This window comes from Pangasianodon hypophthalmus, chromosome 13 (assembly GCF_027358585.1).
Source record: "Pangasianodon hypophthalmus isolate fPanHyp1 chromosome 13, fPanHyp1.pri, whole genome shotgun sequence".
Lineage (NCBI taxonomy): Eukaryota > Metazoa > Chordata > Actinopteri > Siluriformes > Pangasiidae > Pangasianodon > Pangasianodon hypophthalmus.
This window is the reverse complement of record NC_069722.1, coordinates 3,719,877-3,740,602: the sequence shown is the minus strand read 5'-3', so window position 1 is coordinate 3,740,602 and position 20,726 is coordinate 3,719,877. Positions and strand designations below refer to the sequence as shown.

Sequence of the window (20,726 nt, the reverse complement as noted above, 5' to 3'; positions counted from 1 at the left end):
AGAGAACTTGCAGTCACGGTTAATGAAAGTACATTATTATCTAAAATGAAAAACAGGCAGGTTAAAACCTGAAATACCAGATCAGCTGAGAGACAACAACAGCGAGGATCAGAAATGCCATCAGATTGTTTACAGAAATAAAAGAGTGTCTAGTATGCAAATACAGGCCATGCAACACTACGTCATTTACAACCTCCATGCACAGGCCTGTAGTTCAACGGAAACATTTTGATATATAATACTTCCCCATATTATGTAAGGAATAAAACTCTGTGTCATGCCGTTACAGGAAAGCGATCGTTACCAATCAAGGGTGGTATGATGCGTTTCAGTAAACACACCCACCAGTTAGCATGATCAGTAATCATAAATTATTACTGCAGCAGAGAAAATATGAGAAAAATAATAATAATAATAATAAAAAAAAAATCAGTCCAGACCAGAGAAATGCTTTGCATAATTTTATTCCTATTTTCTACAGTTTCTTTTTAATTTTTATTTATTTATTTTTTTTGGTCTTCCAGCAATTCTGCGAAATACAAATAAAATCATAGGCACGTACATTTAAAAGCACATCCTGTTGTATTAGTGTTCAGGATGATGACGTGTAAACATGGATTAGGTATTAATACAGCAAATACGTTAAAAACAACAAAAAAACAAATTCCATCTGTAAATATGACGATGTTAAACATAAACGAATAAAACAATATCATTATAATATAATATAATATAATACGATGCTACAGTTTTACATCTTCAAGAAATGTGTGTCGTGTCCGTGGTTACGGTTTGTTCATGCATATAACACACCCTTCAGGAGAGCGAGCAACAACGACCACGCCCTCCTGATGCTTTTTCTGCTCGTGAGGTTAGCACCCTGAAATGAGTTGGATTAGTCCGGAACTGGGTTAATTATTCCTGAAACGCGTTAATTAGTCCCGGCTCGTGTACTGAGGGTCGTCCCGCTCCGGCTTGAAGGCTCTCACGGACGGCCGGTTCTGCCACGACGGGATCCGCCAAGACACCGATTTATCTACCAGAAACCAGAATCACAAGAAAGTTTTTATTGTTCTCTCGTGCTCGGGTGTGTTATAGACAAAACAACAGAGTGCAGCAGCAGGAGTGTGTGTTATCAGGATCACACGCACACACACGCACACACACACTAATGCTTAATGCAAAAATAATACATGAACAATCCCTGTGTTTTCATTACTGTTTCTAATGCACCCTAGACACGTGTCCACTTGCAGCATGAGTGACTTAATGAATTAATGAATGACACTTTTTATTCATTTATAGTTACATGTTGTGACAAAACAAGTTAGTTCCTGTTATCACTTCCATTTCAGCAGCTATAACCCTTCATTCCCTCACCAGCCTCTCTTTTATTCTTTCTCTTTTTAGTGCTGACACTGGAGACTCCTTCCAAAAACGTTACAAAACATCGCCTGACATTTCTGAACATTTATGAATATGTGGAGTCATACGTCCCTGTGAACGAGCTGTTACTATAGAAACGATAACGTATTAAAATGTGTTTCGCAGCTGCGTTACTGTCAGAGCTGCTGTTATAGAAAATTAATCGAGTCTTACAACACTGACCAATCAGAATCGAGAATTCAACAGCATTGTGGCATAAAGAGGAATAACCAATGAGTAACTACAACGCATTTCCATATCAAATGCTATTGTTCAAGAAATTATTTTAACTCCCTAGCTATGTGGTTTGCTACCTAGCTGTTTTTTACTTTTTATTTGTAGTTGTTTCTTGGGCAGTTGAGGCTCGTGAAGATTTACTCGCTCGCTGTTTTGCTAACACGAAGTAGCAGAGTAAACAGTTCCGTCATCTGTCACATATGACTGAAGGTGTTGGAGGAACAAATACCAAACCTAAAAACACACAAGTAAATGTTCTGGTTTGGAAATAAGAGGTATTTTAATTGCTTACAATGCAGCAATGCCTTCTGGGTAAGAGCTCCAGTGAGTTGATCCTCATCTAACGCTTATCTAAGAAGCTTCAGTCAGGCTGCTAAAATTAAATAAAAAGAAAGGCCCTTAAGATGGACATGGGGTCTCAACTAAAGGGAAGTGCACAGGGTGTGTTTAAAACAGAACTCAGACACATGGTACTGTCATTGATTTGGAATTCATGTAAATCTCGTCCATTTTCATGCAAAGCATCTCTTTAAGAATGGCACTCGTTGCCAGATTGGGTGAATTTGCATAGGTTTGACACCAATTTGGCAATGTTGGTTATGCTAAATTTATTTTTTTTGCTACCTAGGAAGAAATGTTATAATTTGGCCAAATGTGCAACCGTTTTAACGTTTACTCCAAACGAGACGAAACAGACAAGATGTAGTTGGTGTCTGACATTTGCTTCCTTTTTACCTTTGTACTGGGCTAATATATTGAGAATGTGTTTATGGAAAAGATCTTGCGTGAGACTTTTGTTACTTGTTAGCTACAGTTTTACATTATCTTAAGACTATTACTTGTCACAACGTATGATACGACCCCAATAAAGTCTTGGCCGAACTTTATAAAACTGTGCGATAACGTTCTCCGTGTCAGGTTATACGATGAATGATAGACCTGCGATTAAAGAAAATTACTACGCTCTGCTTACGTCATCAGTTAGCGTGATCTGAAAATAAACACATCACATAAACACAAACACTGTTCAACGTGAGCTTGAGGTAATAAGGAGATTTTTCGTAGCATGTTTCGTTGACATTTCCCCCAACACCGCTACTATATTTGTAGCCATCACGTGATGGCTTTTTTGCGTAAGTCCTTCTTTTGGTAGCTGTTAGACGAGCGTCGTAGCAGCTGAGATTTTAATCCAATATTTCTCACACTGGAAGAACTTCAGAACTTTGTCATTAGCTGTCTTTTGTCGCAATGCCACCAAAGAAATCATGTACAATGTGCAATTTTTTTTTTGCGACAGCAAAACCAGGCCATAAAGCGTAAAGCCAGTGTAGCCTTGTGTAGCTCCGGTCCAAAACTAAAGACACCAAACATGTCTTGGCTGATCAACGACTACATTTGAGGTAAAGGGAAAATCTGTGTCCATTAAAAAGACGAGAAGAAAATCGTTTCTCCTGTGAAAGGGCTTTTGGATTGTAATTCGTGAGTTTTGCGTAATCCAAAAATAAGTTTACATTGGATTTATATGGAATTAATAAAAAACTTTAAATACAAATCATTTTGTTTACTGTGATGAGACACGGTCAGTCATCTTAAGGACACGAATAATAAGCATTTCCAGATGATGTGGAAACACTAACAGATGCTGTGGAAACACTGTGGAAAAAAAATAAAATTAATAGTAAATAAAAAAAATAAAAATACAAATACATGAGGAGTCATAGTGTGTCATACTGCGTCATACAACATGTGTGGGTTAAACTCACACTACTGCTGGTTTATTACACATAAATTAGTCACCTCTTTCCTGTAGTAATGCTGCTCTGACTGATGGATCTCGAACTTAAAGGAGAAGTTCAGCCAAAAATGAAATGACCACAACATCCCTGTTGGTCCAAATGTAGTTCAGCAGCCAACACAGCTTTGCTTCTTTAGTTATGAAGTCTAACGTAGCTAACAAATAAGAAAATCATACGGCTACCAGTTCAGCATTGTGCAGCGTCTAAATGGTCACATGATCGTGTCTCCACAATCGTCTTTGTGGACGTGTTCAATGTCTCAGATTTGCTCATGTGGTTTCTGACACACTGTTATTTATAAAGACGGACATCGTAAGTCATCGTCAGTAGATATCAGTATCATCCATCAGACTTAGATAGAAGGTGTGGTCTAAGATTTGAAAGCAGAGCTGAATGTTAGAAATGACTCACATATTTATTTTATACACACACACACACACACACACACACACACACACACACAGAGAGTACTGCTCAAAAGTCAGAGACCACCATTTTGTTTTCAGCCACACAGCCATTTGGTACTTATTGCAGTACCGGTCCTCAGCTGTACTAACAGTATAAAACCTGTAAATATTTTATTTGTAATACTGAGCTTTTCATGTTGATCTGCATAAATAAGCACTGCATGGCAGTTTGATTGAAAATTTACTTAATGTACTGTATATTTTCCCATCATTATTGTTTGCCACCAAATAATTAACAATAACGCTGCAATCTATTGTACTCAGAAGTGACTTCCAATGACGCGGAATAGTACAATGGAACGATCACTCGTCTCAGAATTCCCAGACGGGACATCAGTCAACATCCATGTAGCGTCACAACAATATGGCGGCGCACAGCGTCAACAGTAAACAGATTTCCATCTTACTTTACATGCAGCTTTTGTCTTAGTTTTAGATTTGCGCTGTAATTCCGGTGATTTCAGCCTGATTTTACTGACATGAGAAAACCATTGTGACAGATACATTTTAGGGGCAAAGACGAACAAGACGTTTGACTTATCTTATACGTCTTATACGTCATTTCTCATGATGTAGAAATAATTCATGTAGATTTTCTTAATATGTTTAAAAATTTCACTGACTAGCTATACAAATATGACCTTGCTCTGGGCGTCCATGTTTTTTTTCCAAGCCGAAGCAGAGGAAAACATTTAGGTTGGAGCTCGGGGAAAATCGCCTTGGAAGTTTCCGAGTTTTGAGTACAATGGATTGTAGCATAAGAACTGAATGGCTACTGAATGGCCAGGTTTTGCATTTTTATTAAAGTGGATATGTACATATGGTATTGTACAGAGATCCATCACGGGTGAATAAATCAGTAGCCTGGACGTGTGGGATAAACACATTTCCTCTCCCTGCTATGAGTGTTTTATTTTATTTTTTTTACTATTTTTTAGGTTCGATGCTGCGTTCAAGGTGAAGTTGCAACTTGTAATTCCCCGCCTACAGTACAACCGGTAGAAAACACAAAAAACACTCGCTCAGCTTAAAATCTCAACTCATCAACTGGTAGTCGTCTCAACTACCAGTTTATTCCCTGTTTACGAAGTGACTTCAAATCGACATCAATTCAAAATACACTGTAAACAGTGTAAAGTTCCCCTACTTTTAAATGAGTTTATAGCAGTATTGGCTTTAGATCAGTTAATATACAGACACAGTACTTGGTTCAATCTAGAACACTGACCATACTAATCCATGTTTTAAGGAGATCATCTTCAACATTAGAGTTATCACTAACATTAGCGGGCTAGCTTGCTGCTAAGCTACTCGGTATGGTCCGCTGTTGTTGCAATTTCAGTCCAAAATGTTGCATGAATGTTTGAAGTTTATTGTAGTGGAACAGAACCAATAGCCCCACTCAGGCCTGTTACTGTAAAAATTCAGTCAAAGAAGCTTTTTTATGAGCTTTAGGTGCTCTGACTGAGCAAAAAAACGACACTTTTGAGGAGGCGTCCATGTTTTTCCCCCCCCACTTTGCACGTAGAACGTCCAGAGGAGAGAAATAATGTTATTACAACTTGCAAAGTACAACAAATGCAGCATAACAACCAGAAAAAGAGAAAAATCCTCTTTACTGACATTAGCGATAGTTTTATTTGGTACGCAGTTTAAACTTAATGCACTTCATGGTATTGCGACGCGTCTCCATGCTGTAACTGTAGCATGTGCTCTTTGTTCTGGATCCCACCGCCTGCTGCACCACACACAACACCCTAGCCGTGATCCGATTGAACGCAGAACGTCAGATACTGCGTCGGAACACACAGGTATGTGGAAACACCAAAGAAACCGAGCTCAGAATAAAACCGTCATATATTTCTCCTGCTTACGACACACAGCAGTGCGATGTGAGGACGCAACACCGCAGCTAAAACCAATGACTTTTTATCAAGATCACAAACATGATGTGCATTAAAATCTTTCTGTCTTTACTTTTGCACTTTACTAGCTAACTAGCTCACCATACTTTATTATATTACTTTAGTTACCATTGTTTTTTAGCTTAATTAGGTTTCTGGACTAAAACATGGGACTGGGCAACACACTTGCTGGTCAGCTAGCTAATAAATTTATGATTTGTCAATGATGATGAGTGTGTGGTGACAAATACTGTAAGCCAAACTTGCCTTGCCTGATAAAGAAGACATTATGGACGTTTCATCCACATTATTGCTTGAAGTCAGAATTAAAATGGTTTCGGATAAATAGTATTTACGTGACTGAGGAAAAAGTAAACCAGCGCCCAGTGGGCAAACATTTCCAAAATAAAGATCTGCTTTAGATCTTCATAGCTTTAAAAAGAACTCACATTAATATGATAGAGATAATATGCAGGTCATTTTGAGCAGAGAGGAACAAAGTGAAATAAAAAGCCTGATGTCTGTAAAAAATGATCTTAGTGACGTCCCATTATCTTCATCTCTTATCTGTACTCACGCCTGCCATCAGGTGGAACCCGGAGCATGAGAACAGAACTTTTTTTACTCTTAGGCTTTCCATCAGGACTGTTTCTATCAATCATCACTGAGGCGAAGATTTAAAATCGGTGATTATTGCTGAAAATCTAAACACACAGCCTGAGGCACAGGGACACGACACTGCACTAGTGAACACACACAGAGTTAAACACACTGCCGTGTTTTTGGGAGACTGGCGGTGCAGGTTGGAGACGGCGGCGGCGGAGTTTAGTGATTCGGATGAAGTTTTAGTGATTCGGATGAATTTTATGGGTTCTGAATGCTCACTGGAGGGAACTCGGTCTCGTCGTCCAGACACACGGGACCGGCGGCGAACTCGTGCTCGGGAATCACCTCGCCTTTCATCACTCCTCCGTCCTCGGAATATCCTGGAATCACACACACACACACGCATGAACGCACGCATTATACACCGAATCCCTTCACCTATGAGAAACCTGTGAAGTTCGGAAAGACACACTCCATCACGCTAACAAGCTTGTGTATCACTAGGACGGGAAAAAGACTCACCAATTCTATCCACGTTACTGTATACTTTATATACATCACTGTATTTAATGTAGTTTAAGTAAGGAATAAAACACTTCAGCTGTGCTGTTACAGGAAAATAAACAATGACAAGTTGTTGGTGTGATGAAGCAGAGTTACTGTTATTTGATTATTATACTGATTATTTTCCTATAACACCACTTCCTGAAGTGTTTTATTGCTCTTATACAACAGAAAGTTGCCAAAACAGTGTTTATTTATTAAAGAATGACACCTTTTATCCATTTGTAATTACGTTTAATGTTGTGGATCGTCCTCGAAACAAGTTAGTTCTGTTATTACTTATGTTATAGCAGCTATAAACAGCGGTTCCTTCACCTGCCTCTCTCTCTCTCTCTCTCTCTCTCTCTCTCTCTCTCTCGAAGTTAAGAAGACAAAGAAAATTCGCTGTTTTCAGTGTCAGCTTTACCTCTGACTGTTACAAAGCTCTGACACTGGAGACTCCTTCCATCAATGTTAAATAAACATCTTCTTACACAAAACTTCACCGTGTCAATGATTACAACAATTACACGCAATTAATCGTTAATGTAAAACATCTGCTGTACAAGAACTAGCAGCTGGAACTACTGTCACAGCTGCCAAAACATTCTGACCAATCAAATTGGAGAATTAATCATTGTAATAAAACCTAGGAGAAATTGCACTAGTAAGTTTCTTTGTCAGCGTTTAAACCGTCTTGAATGGAAGCTAAACACAGTTCTTAGGAATTTAGGGATTTTTGGGACATTTTATAACTAATGATCTGACTCTGGGGTGGGGGTGTGTGTGTGTGTGTGTGTGTGTGTGTGTGTGTGTGTGTGTGTGTGTGTGTGTACCAGTTAGTGTGGCAGAGACGGGTCCACAGGTGCCAATGGCCGCGGTCGCAGCGTAGGAAGGAGCCGCCGATCCCTCAGACACCTCAGCCTCCTCTTCCGATCCTAACAGCCTGGGGGTCAAAGGTCAGTGAGATACACTGCAGAGAGTCAGGTGACTCGTTTTTACAAAGAAATATGACTCAGCAAATCATCTCAACAAGTAAACAAGTCTCAACAGACCTCAAGGCTAGTCCTTCTTGCTACTAATTTGTATGACCTCAAATACAATATAATTTCACCTTAATTTTAACTTACAATATACTTTTAACAGGAAGGAAGCGCTTGAAGAAAAAATTATTTCAGAAATTTGTCCTTGCTGTGACCTTAACCCAGTTTGGATCAATTCCAAAAATCTAATCAGTTAACCTGCTCATCTGGTTTCACTGACATTGGCAAATTGCTGTGGGACAAAAGGAATAATATACTGTTCATGCTGTTGTAATGCGCTGTTATAAAAAAAAATCAACTCCACTTTGAGTCAGATCGCATCACACCACACCTGCCTTGATTATTTTCCTATACGCAGCATGATAGGAACACTTCCTCCTTACATAACACTAAGAAAAATGATGAAACCTGTGTTATTTTTCTTTCATGTTTTCATACAAAACACTTCAGGATGGGAAATATGCGTTGGGAGAAACTGAACTGAGCAGAGTGTAGGGGTGAGATTCTGGGATATCGGACAGACGCACTTTGCCGTAGGATTGGTCACGTTACCGCAGGACACCTGCTGCTTTGCCACTAACTAGTACGAACGCAGGTCAGTCTCATTAACGTAGTGGCAGTGGTGGCTGAAAGGTGAAGGCTATAGGTTACTGATCGGAAGGTCGGGGGTTCAAGCCCCAGCACTGTCAAGCTGCTGCTGTTGGGCACTTGAGCAAGACCCTTAACCCTCTCTGCTCCAGAGGTGCTGTATCATGGCTGACCCTGCGCTCTGACCCCAGCTTCTTAGCAAGCTGGGATATGTGAAAAACTGCATTTCATTGGCTCTGCACAATAACAATAAAGTTGAATCTTTATCTTAATGTAGCAGGAGTTTTAAGGTACAGGAGAGTGACAGCACACCCTAGTGGTGACAGGTGGATACAGATCGCATCATCTCAGTTCACTGTTCAGTGGTTTCTGTTGCCACAGCTAATGTGATCATTCATTTTCTAGTGCGGTCATTCTTAAAGCACTTGACTTCATTTCATCAGTCAGTTTTAAAGTCTGTATTTATGTGCTACTAAAAAAAAGCACACGTTTGTGGAATGCAAAAATCATACACATAGAACAAGAATTTGACGATAATATAAAAACCCACCACTTTGTATAAGACATTTATAAAATTTGTGCACTTTTAAACTGCAGGGTTTTCACGTGACATAAAACTTCCACAGACATCCATACAGCCTTTGCACTTCTTCAGATTAAATGTTTATTCTATTTACGATTACTGAATTATATTTTGGTTTCAATCTGAACCCAGTTAAACTCTTCTTTTCTTGTTTTTCATGGTTTGGTGTTTTTTTCGTATACAGTAAATCACTCTGAGCTGCATTTTAAGTAAATAAATAATAATAAGTCCAGTCACAAGTTAATGTTTTACCCCTTGATGAGTCCCAGGAACCGAAGCGAGACGACGCAGGAGCGAGTGGAGCAACCATTAACTAATCATTACACCACTTTTTCTTGTTCATTCTCACCTGTGTGTGTGTACCAGCGTGCACTCGCCCCCGTCCTGGGGGTCAATGTTATAAATAAAGAGCTGCCCTTCAGATGAGGCTACGAGGAGCCGCGGAAGCTTCTGGATTCTGAAAGTTAGAGAGCAAACAGAACAATTATTTATATATATATATATATATATATATATATATATATACACAGAACACATAATTGTGTGTCATGAATAACATAAAGCATTTGATTTGGTGGCAGACACGGTCCGAGCTGTGTGCTTGTGTGTGTTAGCGTGTGAACACTCACATTGTTAAAGTGCAGGTGTGTTTGTGGCCGTGTGTGTTGAGGCGGACCGTGGCGAACGCTCGATCCTGACTCATCATTCCTGAAACCTGTGCGGGCAGGTAGCTGCTCGCCGCCGAAAACATCTTCCCCACGTACGCTGACCACGAGGGGTTCTCCTCCTCCCCGCTACACACACACACACACTCAGTGAGTAGACATAGAGACTATAGAAAATGTCTTAACTTTCACATTTTCACTAACAAAAAATTCCCCCGGTTTTGTAACATGACAAGCTAATAGGTGTGTGTGTGTGTGTGTGTGTGTGTACTCCGAAAACCTGTGTCCATGCTGCTCTAGTTTGAAGATGTGAACCGTCTCAGTATTGCTCGAGGCACACAGGAACTGAGCATCAGGACTGAAGGACAGGGAGCTGATGTTCACGTATCTACATGCACACACACACACACACACACACACACACACACACATTTAGATCAAGGGTTTCAACATATCAGCCCAATAAAGGTTCTAATCCAGGCTACAAAAGGAAATTTGAACCATGAACTAACTGGATTAAAATTTTGAAGGAAAAAAAAAACAATGAGTTAGTAAAATAAACTCAGGGCCATGCGGCTCATTCAGACCTTTTCATTCCTCTGCGGAACTCAAACAGTCTCTGTCCCTCTGGAATGGAGAACACTCGGATCACTGTGCCCTGTTAGAGCACAGGACACACGTCAGTTCCAGATTTTGTGTGTGTGTGTGTGTGTGTGTGTGTGTGTGTGTGTGTGTCTGTGTGTGCATGTGTTTACCCTCTCTGAGGCGCTGGCCAGTTTGGTGCCTGAGGCGTTGAAGGTGATGGCGGCTAATTGACTGTCGTGGGCTGGAATCACGGTCACTGTGCTCTGTGTGTGGAAAAACAAAGATAAGAACAAACACACACACACACACACACACACACACACACAGGCTTCTTCACAATAAAGGAGCTAACTACCGTAAAGAGAATGTGAATAGCAAGTGTTTCGATCAGTTATTAGTGTCTAAGAGAAGAGTTTTTATAATTCATGTGTAAAAGTCAGAGAGAATGCTATAGCTTTGTGCTATTATAGCCTGTTAGCAAAATAATTAGGACTCTCTCTTACAGAGGATCACAGGGATGCAGATAATGTAGCTAAATTTATCTCATCTGAGTATTATAATATTCATGAACTAAACCTGTAGCCGTAATGTATTATGGGGGAATAAATTCTCCAGTCCACTGTGAATAACACGTTATTAGGGACGTTACGTAAAAGAGCTTGTATTCAGGTAAATATGCAACCAGTCATGAATGCTTAGCATCTTTCTGTCTGCTTAACTACTGATATCTGTGCAGCATGTAATATCTGTGAAGCATGTAATATCTGTCAAGGTGTAATTTGCATCATCAACCAGTACTCTGCCCTAATGATTATAGGGTCATTATGAAGAAAACCCGGACCGAGTATTTTGCTACTTTAATTGTGGTGCGTTTACCAGATTGTTGGCGTCGTAGACGATGATTTCTCCGATGGTGGCGCTGCCGGGATATGCCAGGTAAGAGTTGGAATGGTTGATGGAGAGAGCACAGAGACCTGCAGAGAACCACTCAGAGGGTTTAGGACATGGTTCGTCCGTGTCATAAGTGTACAATCACATTCAAAGTTCCAGGCAAGAGACTTTCGCTCAAATTACTGGACAAAGTGATTACTTTTTAAAAACCGATTCCTATGAGAACTTCTATTTTAAAAATTATTTTTATTTTTACAGAGATATTGTATTTTATAGTATTTTTTTTACTCTTTAAACACATGTAGCCATATGCAACTACTGACACAATATTTCAAATAAATGCTAACAAACTCTTATCCCTGAAAAATACAGAAACAGTTAAAAACCATTTATACATTTTTAAGTTTAAAATACATTCTCTTAAAAAAAACTTTTTGTCCTGTGAAATGTTTCAACGTGACTGACATTTCAATCATTTTTTTTCGGTCAAAATTTTTCTCTTTTCTACCCCGAAGTAAGTGGCGCAACCGAAAAATGATCGCTCTATCGTATGGAAATCGCTAGTTCAAATCCAATGATGCCGCAGCCATCCATGGCCGGAAGGTAGGAGAGCCAAGAAAAAAAAAAAAAAAAAAAGAATGCTATCAGGGTGGGAAAGATGACGTGCTCTCTCTCCCCTGTCAATCACAGCGACACTAGCTAATCATGGGCGTCTGTGAGCTCAAGTATTCAGAAGAGGGCAGATAGCGCTTTCCTCCAAGTGGGTTACACCACCGTGTGACGCAACATGAAAAAAAGATGTTGAGGTTGGCTGCATGTGACTCTGAAAAGGTAGGGGGGATGCTGAAAAAGAAAAAAAAACACTCTAAAGTTACCTTTGACTCAATGACTTAGTGTTGTGTGTTGTGAAATGTCCTGCATGGAAGATCTCAAACCTTGTTGAACAAAGAGTCTCAGTGCTGTTATTCTCTTCAGGGGGGGTACCAATAATTTCTAAACTTTTTGGGATTGTTTTCTCAAACAAAAAAAAAAAAAAAAAAAAACAAAAAAAAAAAAAAAAAAAAAAATGCAATACTTACTTAGAAAAATGATGGTGTTAAAAAATAGAAATATACAGCATCCATATGTGTTTAAGCTCAACAAAATCACTCATTACATGTCATTAATCTTTGCCCAGTACACACACACACACACACAGTCAGAGTGTCCCGTCTCACCTGAGGGGTTGGGGGGTGTGTTCAGAAGAGTCTTCAGAAGCTTCATGTCCTTTATGTTGTGGATGTAAATGGACTCTTCCAGACAAACCACCAGCCTCTGCAGATTAACACACACATACGTGCGCACACACACATACACACAATATAATCTAATGTGACTGTAATACTTTGTAAACCATAAATGAAAATAAGTTGTTCACCATTGTTCAGTGTTAAATCTGGCTCGAACACCTTTTTAAGCTTAATTCATAATTCCTATTATTATGTCTCATTATACGCAAACATTATGTCCGATTTATATGCAGAATATTTTCTACATTCAAAATTCCTGACAAAAAACCCATTACTGTTGTACTTGTGACAAAAAAAGTTTTTACATTTGATTACTCAGCAATGTTGACATTTCTCAATATGGTGGATCCCATGGAAGCCGAGTTAGCAGCTGAAGCTAAGTGTAATTACAGGGTAATTTTAGTCTTATGGAGTCTTTTCTCAGTGATTTTCCCACACTTCTGAGGAAAATGTTGATATTCTGAACAATTTTGTGTCATTTGTGTTGTCTCTGCACATTCACATTTGCTATAATCAACTTATATAACAGCAACTCTCTAGCTAGTTAAATGCTCAGCTTGTTTCCAGTTGCCTAGCAACAGTCTTCTCAGAACTTTAGCCTCTTGCATTGTGTTGTTATCTTCTTATGTTGAATGAAAGAATTTGAATTTAAAAGTTTGCTTTGTGCTTCAAAATGGCCACTTTTTCCAGAGATTTTTAGCTCTGGAACATCCTTTTGTCTATTTTAATAGATAACAGCTCACTCTATGAGCGTGATACAGTGTCAGAGGCCACATCGGCAAGCTAGTTTGAGACACTTAACCGATTGTTTCATGATTCAATCATGCAGTTTCTACAAAGCTAAACTGGTAGATATATATCTTCCCTTACCGGCTAGTGGCTTTGTAGCTCCAGTGCAAAAACTTCACACACCAAGCATTTGGGATAAAAGAAGATTGTGTTCCTATTGTTTTTTTTTTTGTTTTTTTTAGCTACTGAAAACACATTACATGTCATGCTAACGAGTGAGGAAAAACTAGCATTCAGACAGAACTGCAGTGAGGAGGTGATATCCTGGCCACCTGTCGGTTGAGGCGCACGGCGAGGATGGAGTTGGAGTAGCTGTAGTTGCAGATTTCCGTTCCTTTCTTGAAATGATAGACGTTCATGCGTCGCGGCATCGAGTGGCTCACCACCACCACCAGGCTGCTGGAGAACAAACGTTCCACGATGTAGACGTCCGGATTCTCTGCTGAAACGTAACACAAATCAACACACACTTCAGAGTCACTGTACACACTGAACTTCATACACATAGTCTTCTCAAAACCCTCTTATCAGTAACTCCATTCTGTTCTTGCATATTTCAACCTATTATATACACCATCGATGTTGAATTCGAGATGCTGATTGGTCAGAAGGAGTTGATGAATTTTCTACAACAGCAGCTCCGACAGTTGTTCAGCCACGACACTAATCACAGGTTCATATTAATGCAAACCTTCTAATACATTATCGTTTCTATAGTAACAACTTAGAAACTTCTGTAAGGATTATTTAACATTTGTGGAAGGAGTCTCCAGTGTCAGTACTTTGTAACAGTCAGATATAATTTTGCGTTTACTGAAACAGGAAAGCCTCCAGGATGGACAGTTTTGCGGTGTCTTGGTAACGTGAAAAGCTGCATTTTTTGTTCATTTTTGCTGATGTTTAACAACATTAAATGTAACTATAAATGGATAGAAATTATGTCATACTTTAACAAATAAAAATTGTAATCATTGTCCAATTGCTGTGGTATAAGAGGAATCAAATATTTCAAAACATGCTGTTATAAACTTGATATCAACTCTGTTGTGGTAACAGTAACGCCGCTTCACCTTGGGCTGCATCACACCACCACACTGTTGATTATTTTCCTATAACAACATGCCCTGTCACCTGAGAGTTCTGTAACTATTAGGAAAATAACTATGTAACTATGAGGAAACCTCTTAAAATCTAAATGATTAAATAAACATAAAGAAGACGTTCGTTCTTCTTACTGCTTTCATGAATACACTCCAGTTTATCCACGGCGGTGACGGAGAACAGTCTGTAACCTTCCTTAGTACCCACAGCCAGCGACCTAAATACAGAAAAAAAATAGTTAACACGTAAAAAAAAAACATAAACAAGAAAATACAACGAATAAACAAATAAATATAATTGTAGAAATTGCTTTATGTACCATGTACCAACATTCCATATGACACTTAAAAGGTCGTGACATGGACATTTTCCATTTTTAGAGTTTTTATGGTTTAAAAAAAAAAAGTCTTTATAATGGAAATGGATGAACTCAGTGATTCAAATCTAGAACTTTAAAAACCTTATATACAATTATTATCAATATATCACATTACTGTAGCCTATAGCTAGTAACGTAGCCTATAGCTAGTAACGTAGCTATAGGCTACAGTAATGTGATATATGAGTGATATAATTATGAGGAAGGCAGTAAAGACTGTCGAAACCTGATGCAGGAGAAATTCCTGTTCGGGTTGTGAATCATATAGCTCAGGTAAGCAGCTCATCTCGCATAATGTGAACACGTTTGAGCTTTAGGGTATGAATTATGGCTTCACTCTCTAATTAGGCTAATCCGCCTCCTTTATTAGCATTAACGCATCTCCGGCGTGTGTGCCAAGACAAGAAGACAAGTGCAAGATCTAATGCAAATGCCACGTCTACCATCAACCTTTTTTTGTCCTGAAACGTCACGCAGCTTTTCCACTGAAACGAACAACTGATATGACCAACGCTGATATTCTCTTAACTTCAGTCATTGTGTCACTTCATATCCAGCATGCAGCAGTACAGAGATAATAATACATAATACACACACACTGTCTCACATGGTGACCTATGGACTGCTGTGCAAATAAAGACAGAAAGACACAAAGTTTTACTGATAAATAAACCAATAGAGAAAGACTCTTAGACAGTCAGATAAATGAACAGGCAGACAGACAGATTAAGAGGAAGATATATATATATATATATGATAGCTAGATAGGTATGATAGATAAAGAGACAAGAAATCAGAAAGAATTATAAAAATAAAAAACAGACGGATGTAGAGACACACATCCATATAGGATGCTAGAAAGACAGAAATGTAATCAGACGGAAAGACACAGAGATCGACAGATCAGATAAATACAGATGATGATAAACAGACATATAGATGGACAGATATAGACAGTCAGATAGACAGAAAGGCAGCGAGACACTAAGACTTACATTCGACACAGCAAGACTTACATTCACATTTACATGTTAGTCCATTTGCCGAGTCTGAATCAGAGCGAAATTGATACTTATGGTATTTGATTTGGTTTTGGACACTGTGAATACTGGGAAAAAAAAAAAAAAACGGATAGAGATGTGAGTAGTAGTGAAAACATACTCGGAGAACTCTCATTCAATGGTCAGAAATACAGTGATGGAAAATGTTAATCGACTAAAAACTGAAATCTCAAATCACCCAAGTAAGGAGAACACAGAGTCGGCGCTAAATAAATGATTAGATAATTATATAAAGAACTAAACATTAAAATATTTTGTTCATCATTCCAGCTTTTATGTTCAAACAAATCTCCAGGACATAAGGCACTGCTGTAGCGCTACAGCCCTGTCCTTTGGCTCCATTTAGCAGCTCACATTTGCAGAGAAAAAGAAAGAAAGAAAGAAAGAAAGAAAGAAAGAAAAAACACTGCAACCCAAAACACGTGACGTTTTTGATTCACTTCCTGAAGTCGAGTCGATTCAGAGTCAAAACGCTTTCTCGATTGACGCTACCTCGCTCAGATGCTCTCAGACGCTCTCCAAGTGTGATTGTTGTGTTCTCACCTGCCTAAAGAACCACACCAGGGTTCAATTCAGAAAGACTAAACCATGAGTATGTGAAAGCACCCTTTCAGACTGATAGACTTACAGGTTGATCTGCTTTCATTATTAACCCATACAGTACATTTATTTCTGATTTTAGTCCACATTTATTGAAACACAGTACGCTGTAATTCCATCTGTCTTAAAAGCATTTCCCTGCAGGCAGCACAATGAGCTGCTGTAATCAACATGTTCACACATTGTTCAGACCCACATCTGTTTCAAAGCCTCTTCATTCCTCTCCACATAACTCTTCGTGTCTGTTCCTGTCTGGCGCCGTCTTCTGAGTACATCCTCTCACAGCAAAATCATAACTCCAGTGTGTTGGAGACGCACTACATAAGCAGCATTCCTTTTTATTCCAAACACATGACAGGTAATACCACAGTGCATGTGTGTGTGTGTGTGTGTGTGTGTGTGTGTGTGTGTGTGTTGTTTAAAGATGTCCCGTGCAATCCTAATTCCTGAATAAGCTCCTAAGACAGTCAGATCAGCACAGCGTGCTAGCTGCATCACTTTCGAGTGACTCATTAGCAGGTCACTTTGTCAAGAGACCGCAAATGGATTCATAGCGGAAGATTGTACATCGGTGACACATTAACTTTTAATGAGAAGACAAACTATATGCAGCTGGGACAGTGCACACATCATAATGCAACGCACCGGGGGATATTCAATATAGTACAGAGATTATGACGTTCAAATCAGATAATAAGTGCGTCTTAGGTTAAGGACCGAAAAACTGCTCAGCCCAAATCCTGATGAGGAATTAATGAGTCTCTGAGTGATTTATTAACTTATTAAATATTGCAGGAGTTACACCTACAGTGTACTCAATTTAGATTTACAACCTGGGTGTTAATTTAACACTGTGAAATTGAGTGAAAAGCTAGTTATCCAACATTTAAGTGTTAATGAATTCAACTCTACATAGGTGAATTGAACACAGCTTTTCTGTTGTATACAAGTACTTTATGTGTTAATTCATTCAACACAAGACAGACACCTTGAACGCTGCTTTTCTGCTATATACAAGTACTTTAAATGTTACTTAACTCAGAGCTACACTGGTGCATTGAACGCTGCTCTGGAGTTAGAATCACGCCATTAGAAAATTGAATTTAAATGCAAAAATCTCAATTTCAGTGTTATCATATGGAATTAGTATCATACCACGCAAATACCGTCTAAAATCTCAAACTGAATTTCATTCTTAAAGTGTGCAGGACTGAACATTTGAAATTCAAAAGCTTTAACTCTCTCAGTAGGAACGCAGGCGTAAATGTTACACAACTGTCTAAATTTCAGTAGCTACCTAGTCTTTTAAAACGTTGAGGTTTTGTGTGCACAGACGTTGCCCGCACGTAGCCCGGGTGTTTCGAAAGTGACTCTAAGAATGTGAATTAATAAAGAGACTGAACGCTTCTTAGAAACTGATTATACACAGACTTCAAATGTGCAGTCTTATATTCAGCTTCCCATTTTTAGATTGCTAAAACTTTTGCAAAACCATGGAACTCAATCCCAGGTCAAAATTCAATTTCAGATGATATGATACAAATTCAAGATAATAGCATTTACAATTCAGATTTTGTGCATTGAAATTAAAATTTCTGCTGGCTCGATTCTTACTCCATACTGCTGCTTTTCTGCCATGTACAAGTACTGTAAGTAATGTAAGTACTGTAAGTGTACACTGATTTAACATTATACCACAGTGCGGCTGAATGCTCGAATCTGATTGGTTAGAAGGTGTGCAATTAGACTTTCTGTATAACCACACGACTCGGAGTGTAGTTCTGGACATAAGATGAACGACGGGTTAATATTGATGCGCCGCGCTCGCTCTAGTACGTTATTGTTTCTATAGTAACAGCTCAAACACAGGGACTTGTACAGCAGACTTTCCACAAAATCTAATAATAAATGGATTTTTTATTTAAAGAAAAAAGTCTTGTGGTTTAACAAAGTAAAACGCATAATCGTTGATGTGTTTTTTAAGGAGACATTTAGTTAACAACTGTTAACAAACTTAAACTAATTTAGTTTATGGAAGGTATATAGAGTCTTGGTTGTAAACGCTTTGTAACAGTCAAAGACTGCCAGCTCAGGAAAGTCGTTAAGACAGAGGAGTTTATGCTTCCTGGTTTCTCAGTAAAATGACAGGCTGTGTTTTGAGAGAGAGAGAAAGAGAAAAAGATATAGAGAGAGAGAGAGAGAAAGAGAGAGAGGCTGGTGAAGGAACAACAGTTTATCACAGTTATAAGTGATAACAGGAACTAACTTGTCTCTCGGACGTTCCACAATATTAAATAACAATAAGCCATTAAAAAGCAGGATGTGTTGTTCATTAATAAATTAAACATCGTAGTTATTGGCAAATTGCTGTGGTGTAATTTTAAATAACACACTCCAGACCGTGCTGTTATATGAAAATAATGCACTCCCGCACCCAGCATGATTATTTTCCTATAACAGCAGGTCTGTTGAGTGTTATTCCTTACACACAGGTAAAGTGAACACTGCATTTCTTCTGTATATACAGTACAAGCATACAACTCATATAGAAAAGATCATAATGAGACGCAATGAGGGATTTTTAAATGCTATTCCACATTAATTACTTTAGAAAACAATCTGAATTATAGGTGGAAACATGTAATAGGGTTAAGCTCAGAAATACTAGTCAGAAAATTTCTACTGATCTCTCTTTTTGTGCCCATTTAGACTAAGATAAAATTGCAGATGACATTTCAACACAGTATGAATTAAATCAAGCCTGTAGAAGTTAATTTCATGCATGTTTTTTTTTTTTACTCTGACATTTACATTCAACATGATCCTGTTTGTTTCATTAAACCCATTCACTGTTATAGACAACATCTGTAAGTACAGTATATGATAAATAATCCACAGACATGTCCTCATTGAGAAGGATATTTCCTGATGATCTGTGCAGTCCCTGGTGCTGGGGAGTGTGATGTTTATGTGGGTGAATGATGGTGGAAGTGCTTACGTGGAGTCCTGGTTGAAGGAGGCGCAGCGCAGTGCCGGGCCGCGGGCTCCTCCGCCTCCATCTCCGCTCTCCATGCCGAACTCCGGCGACCTCCGCCCGGCCCCGCCTTCACCGGAGCCCCCGGATCCGCTGGAGCCGCCTCACACTGCCGAAGATCTAGGAAAAGAAACCCGCAAACATGAACACATCCATCCGGAGACGGTTTATTCCGCTATCTCCGCTGCGGTTACGTTAATAAACACTTAATAAACGATTATTTATTTATTTTTTTTAAATGTTTATATCAGCAGGATAACACACCCGTAATGACCCAAACAGGAGCAAAACAAAAACAGCTGATGGCTCTTGCGTCACGGCAGTTAGCGTCACATCATGGTAGGCGGGGCTAAAGTGACCGTTGGTGGCTGCGGTTAATTCTGATTGGACAGGTGGACAAAGAGGCGCGCTGATTGGTTGCATTTGCGGAAGTGGACGTGGAAGCAACCACAAAAAACGTTGCAGTCATTTGTTTGTTTGTTTGTTTGTTTGTTTATATAGTGCTACTGTGTTTTTAATATATTTATACGATTTTATAAACAAGCTGATTTTACATTTAAAGGTGCAATAGTCAATATTTTTCATTTCTTACAAATACAAATAATGACGAAATGATTAAAAAATAGTTTAAGCCACTGTCTCAGAACAAGTGTATTATGTATCTGAAAAAAAAAACAAACAACCAAAAAAAAAAAAAAAAAAACAGACTGGAAACCTGCCTTCCGGTCCGGAATGTTTGTCTGTATTTTGATTAGCCTCTTGTCAGTCATCTTATAGACACGCCCCCAACGCTCTTTCGCACCTTTATAAATCATTATGAGAGGTTGCATGTTTATAGAGTTGGACTTTGCTTTCAAGTGATGTCATGACAATCCTTGCTAAGGGTAACTCTAGTTAGCGCCATAAGTTTTGGGGGTGGAGCTTTGTGTACATGGGTGGAAATAGGGGTGGCTCAATGATTAAAAAAAAATCATTCAAATTTTATTCAACTCCAGCCATTTAACTTTTAGTTACCTTTTTTCCCCCAAGTCTTACCTAACGCACCTTTGTTGCTGTTGTTCTTCCTCTTTCAGCCGCTCCCGTTAGGGGTTGCCACCGCAGATCATTGATCTGCATATTTGATTTGGCACAGGTTTTACA

The 20,726-nt window shown here is 38.9% G+C and overlaps 1 protein-coding gene across 2 annotated transcripts; it reads right to left on the bottom strand.

Annotated features, from left to right (window-relative positions):
* Positions 1 to 448: 448 nt before the first annotated feature.
* On the bottom strand, positions 449 to 19,940 carry wipi1 (WD repeat domain, phosphoinositide interacting 1). 2 transcript variants are annotated; one of them, XM_026916237.3, is made up of 14 exons: positions 19,851 to 19,940; positions 19,551 to 19,706; positions 14,647 to 14,729; positions 13,684 to 13,853; positions 12,551 to 12,647; positions 11,319 to 11,416; positions 10,613 to 10,705; positions 10,445 to 10,515; positions 10,138 to 10,245; positions 9,822 to 9,986; positions 9,542 to 9,649; positions 7,815 to 7,924; positions 6,715 to 6,815; positions 449 to 1,036 (listed from the first exon to the last, which is right to left on the bottom strand). In XM_026916237.3, the coding sequence occupies exons 2-14, from the start codon at positions 19,622 to 19,624 to the stop codon at positions 986 to 988; spliced, it is 1,329 nt and encodes a 442-aa protein (XP_026772038.1). In that variant the 5' UTR covers positions 19,625 to 19,706; positions 19,851 to 19,940; the 3' UTR covers positions 449 to 985. The 2 variants fall into 2 exon arrangements, with proteins under 2 accessions (XP_026772038.1, XP_034165716.1); XM_034309825.2 differs by having other exon boundaries at positions 13,684 to 13,850.
* Between the last annotated feature and the right edge of the window lie 786 nt (positions 19,941 to 20,726).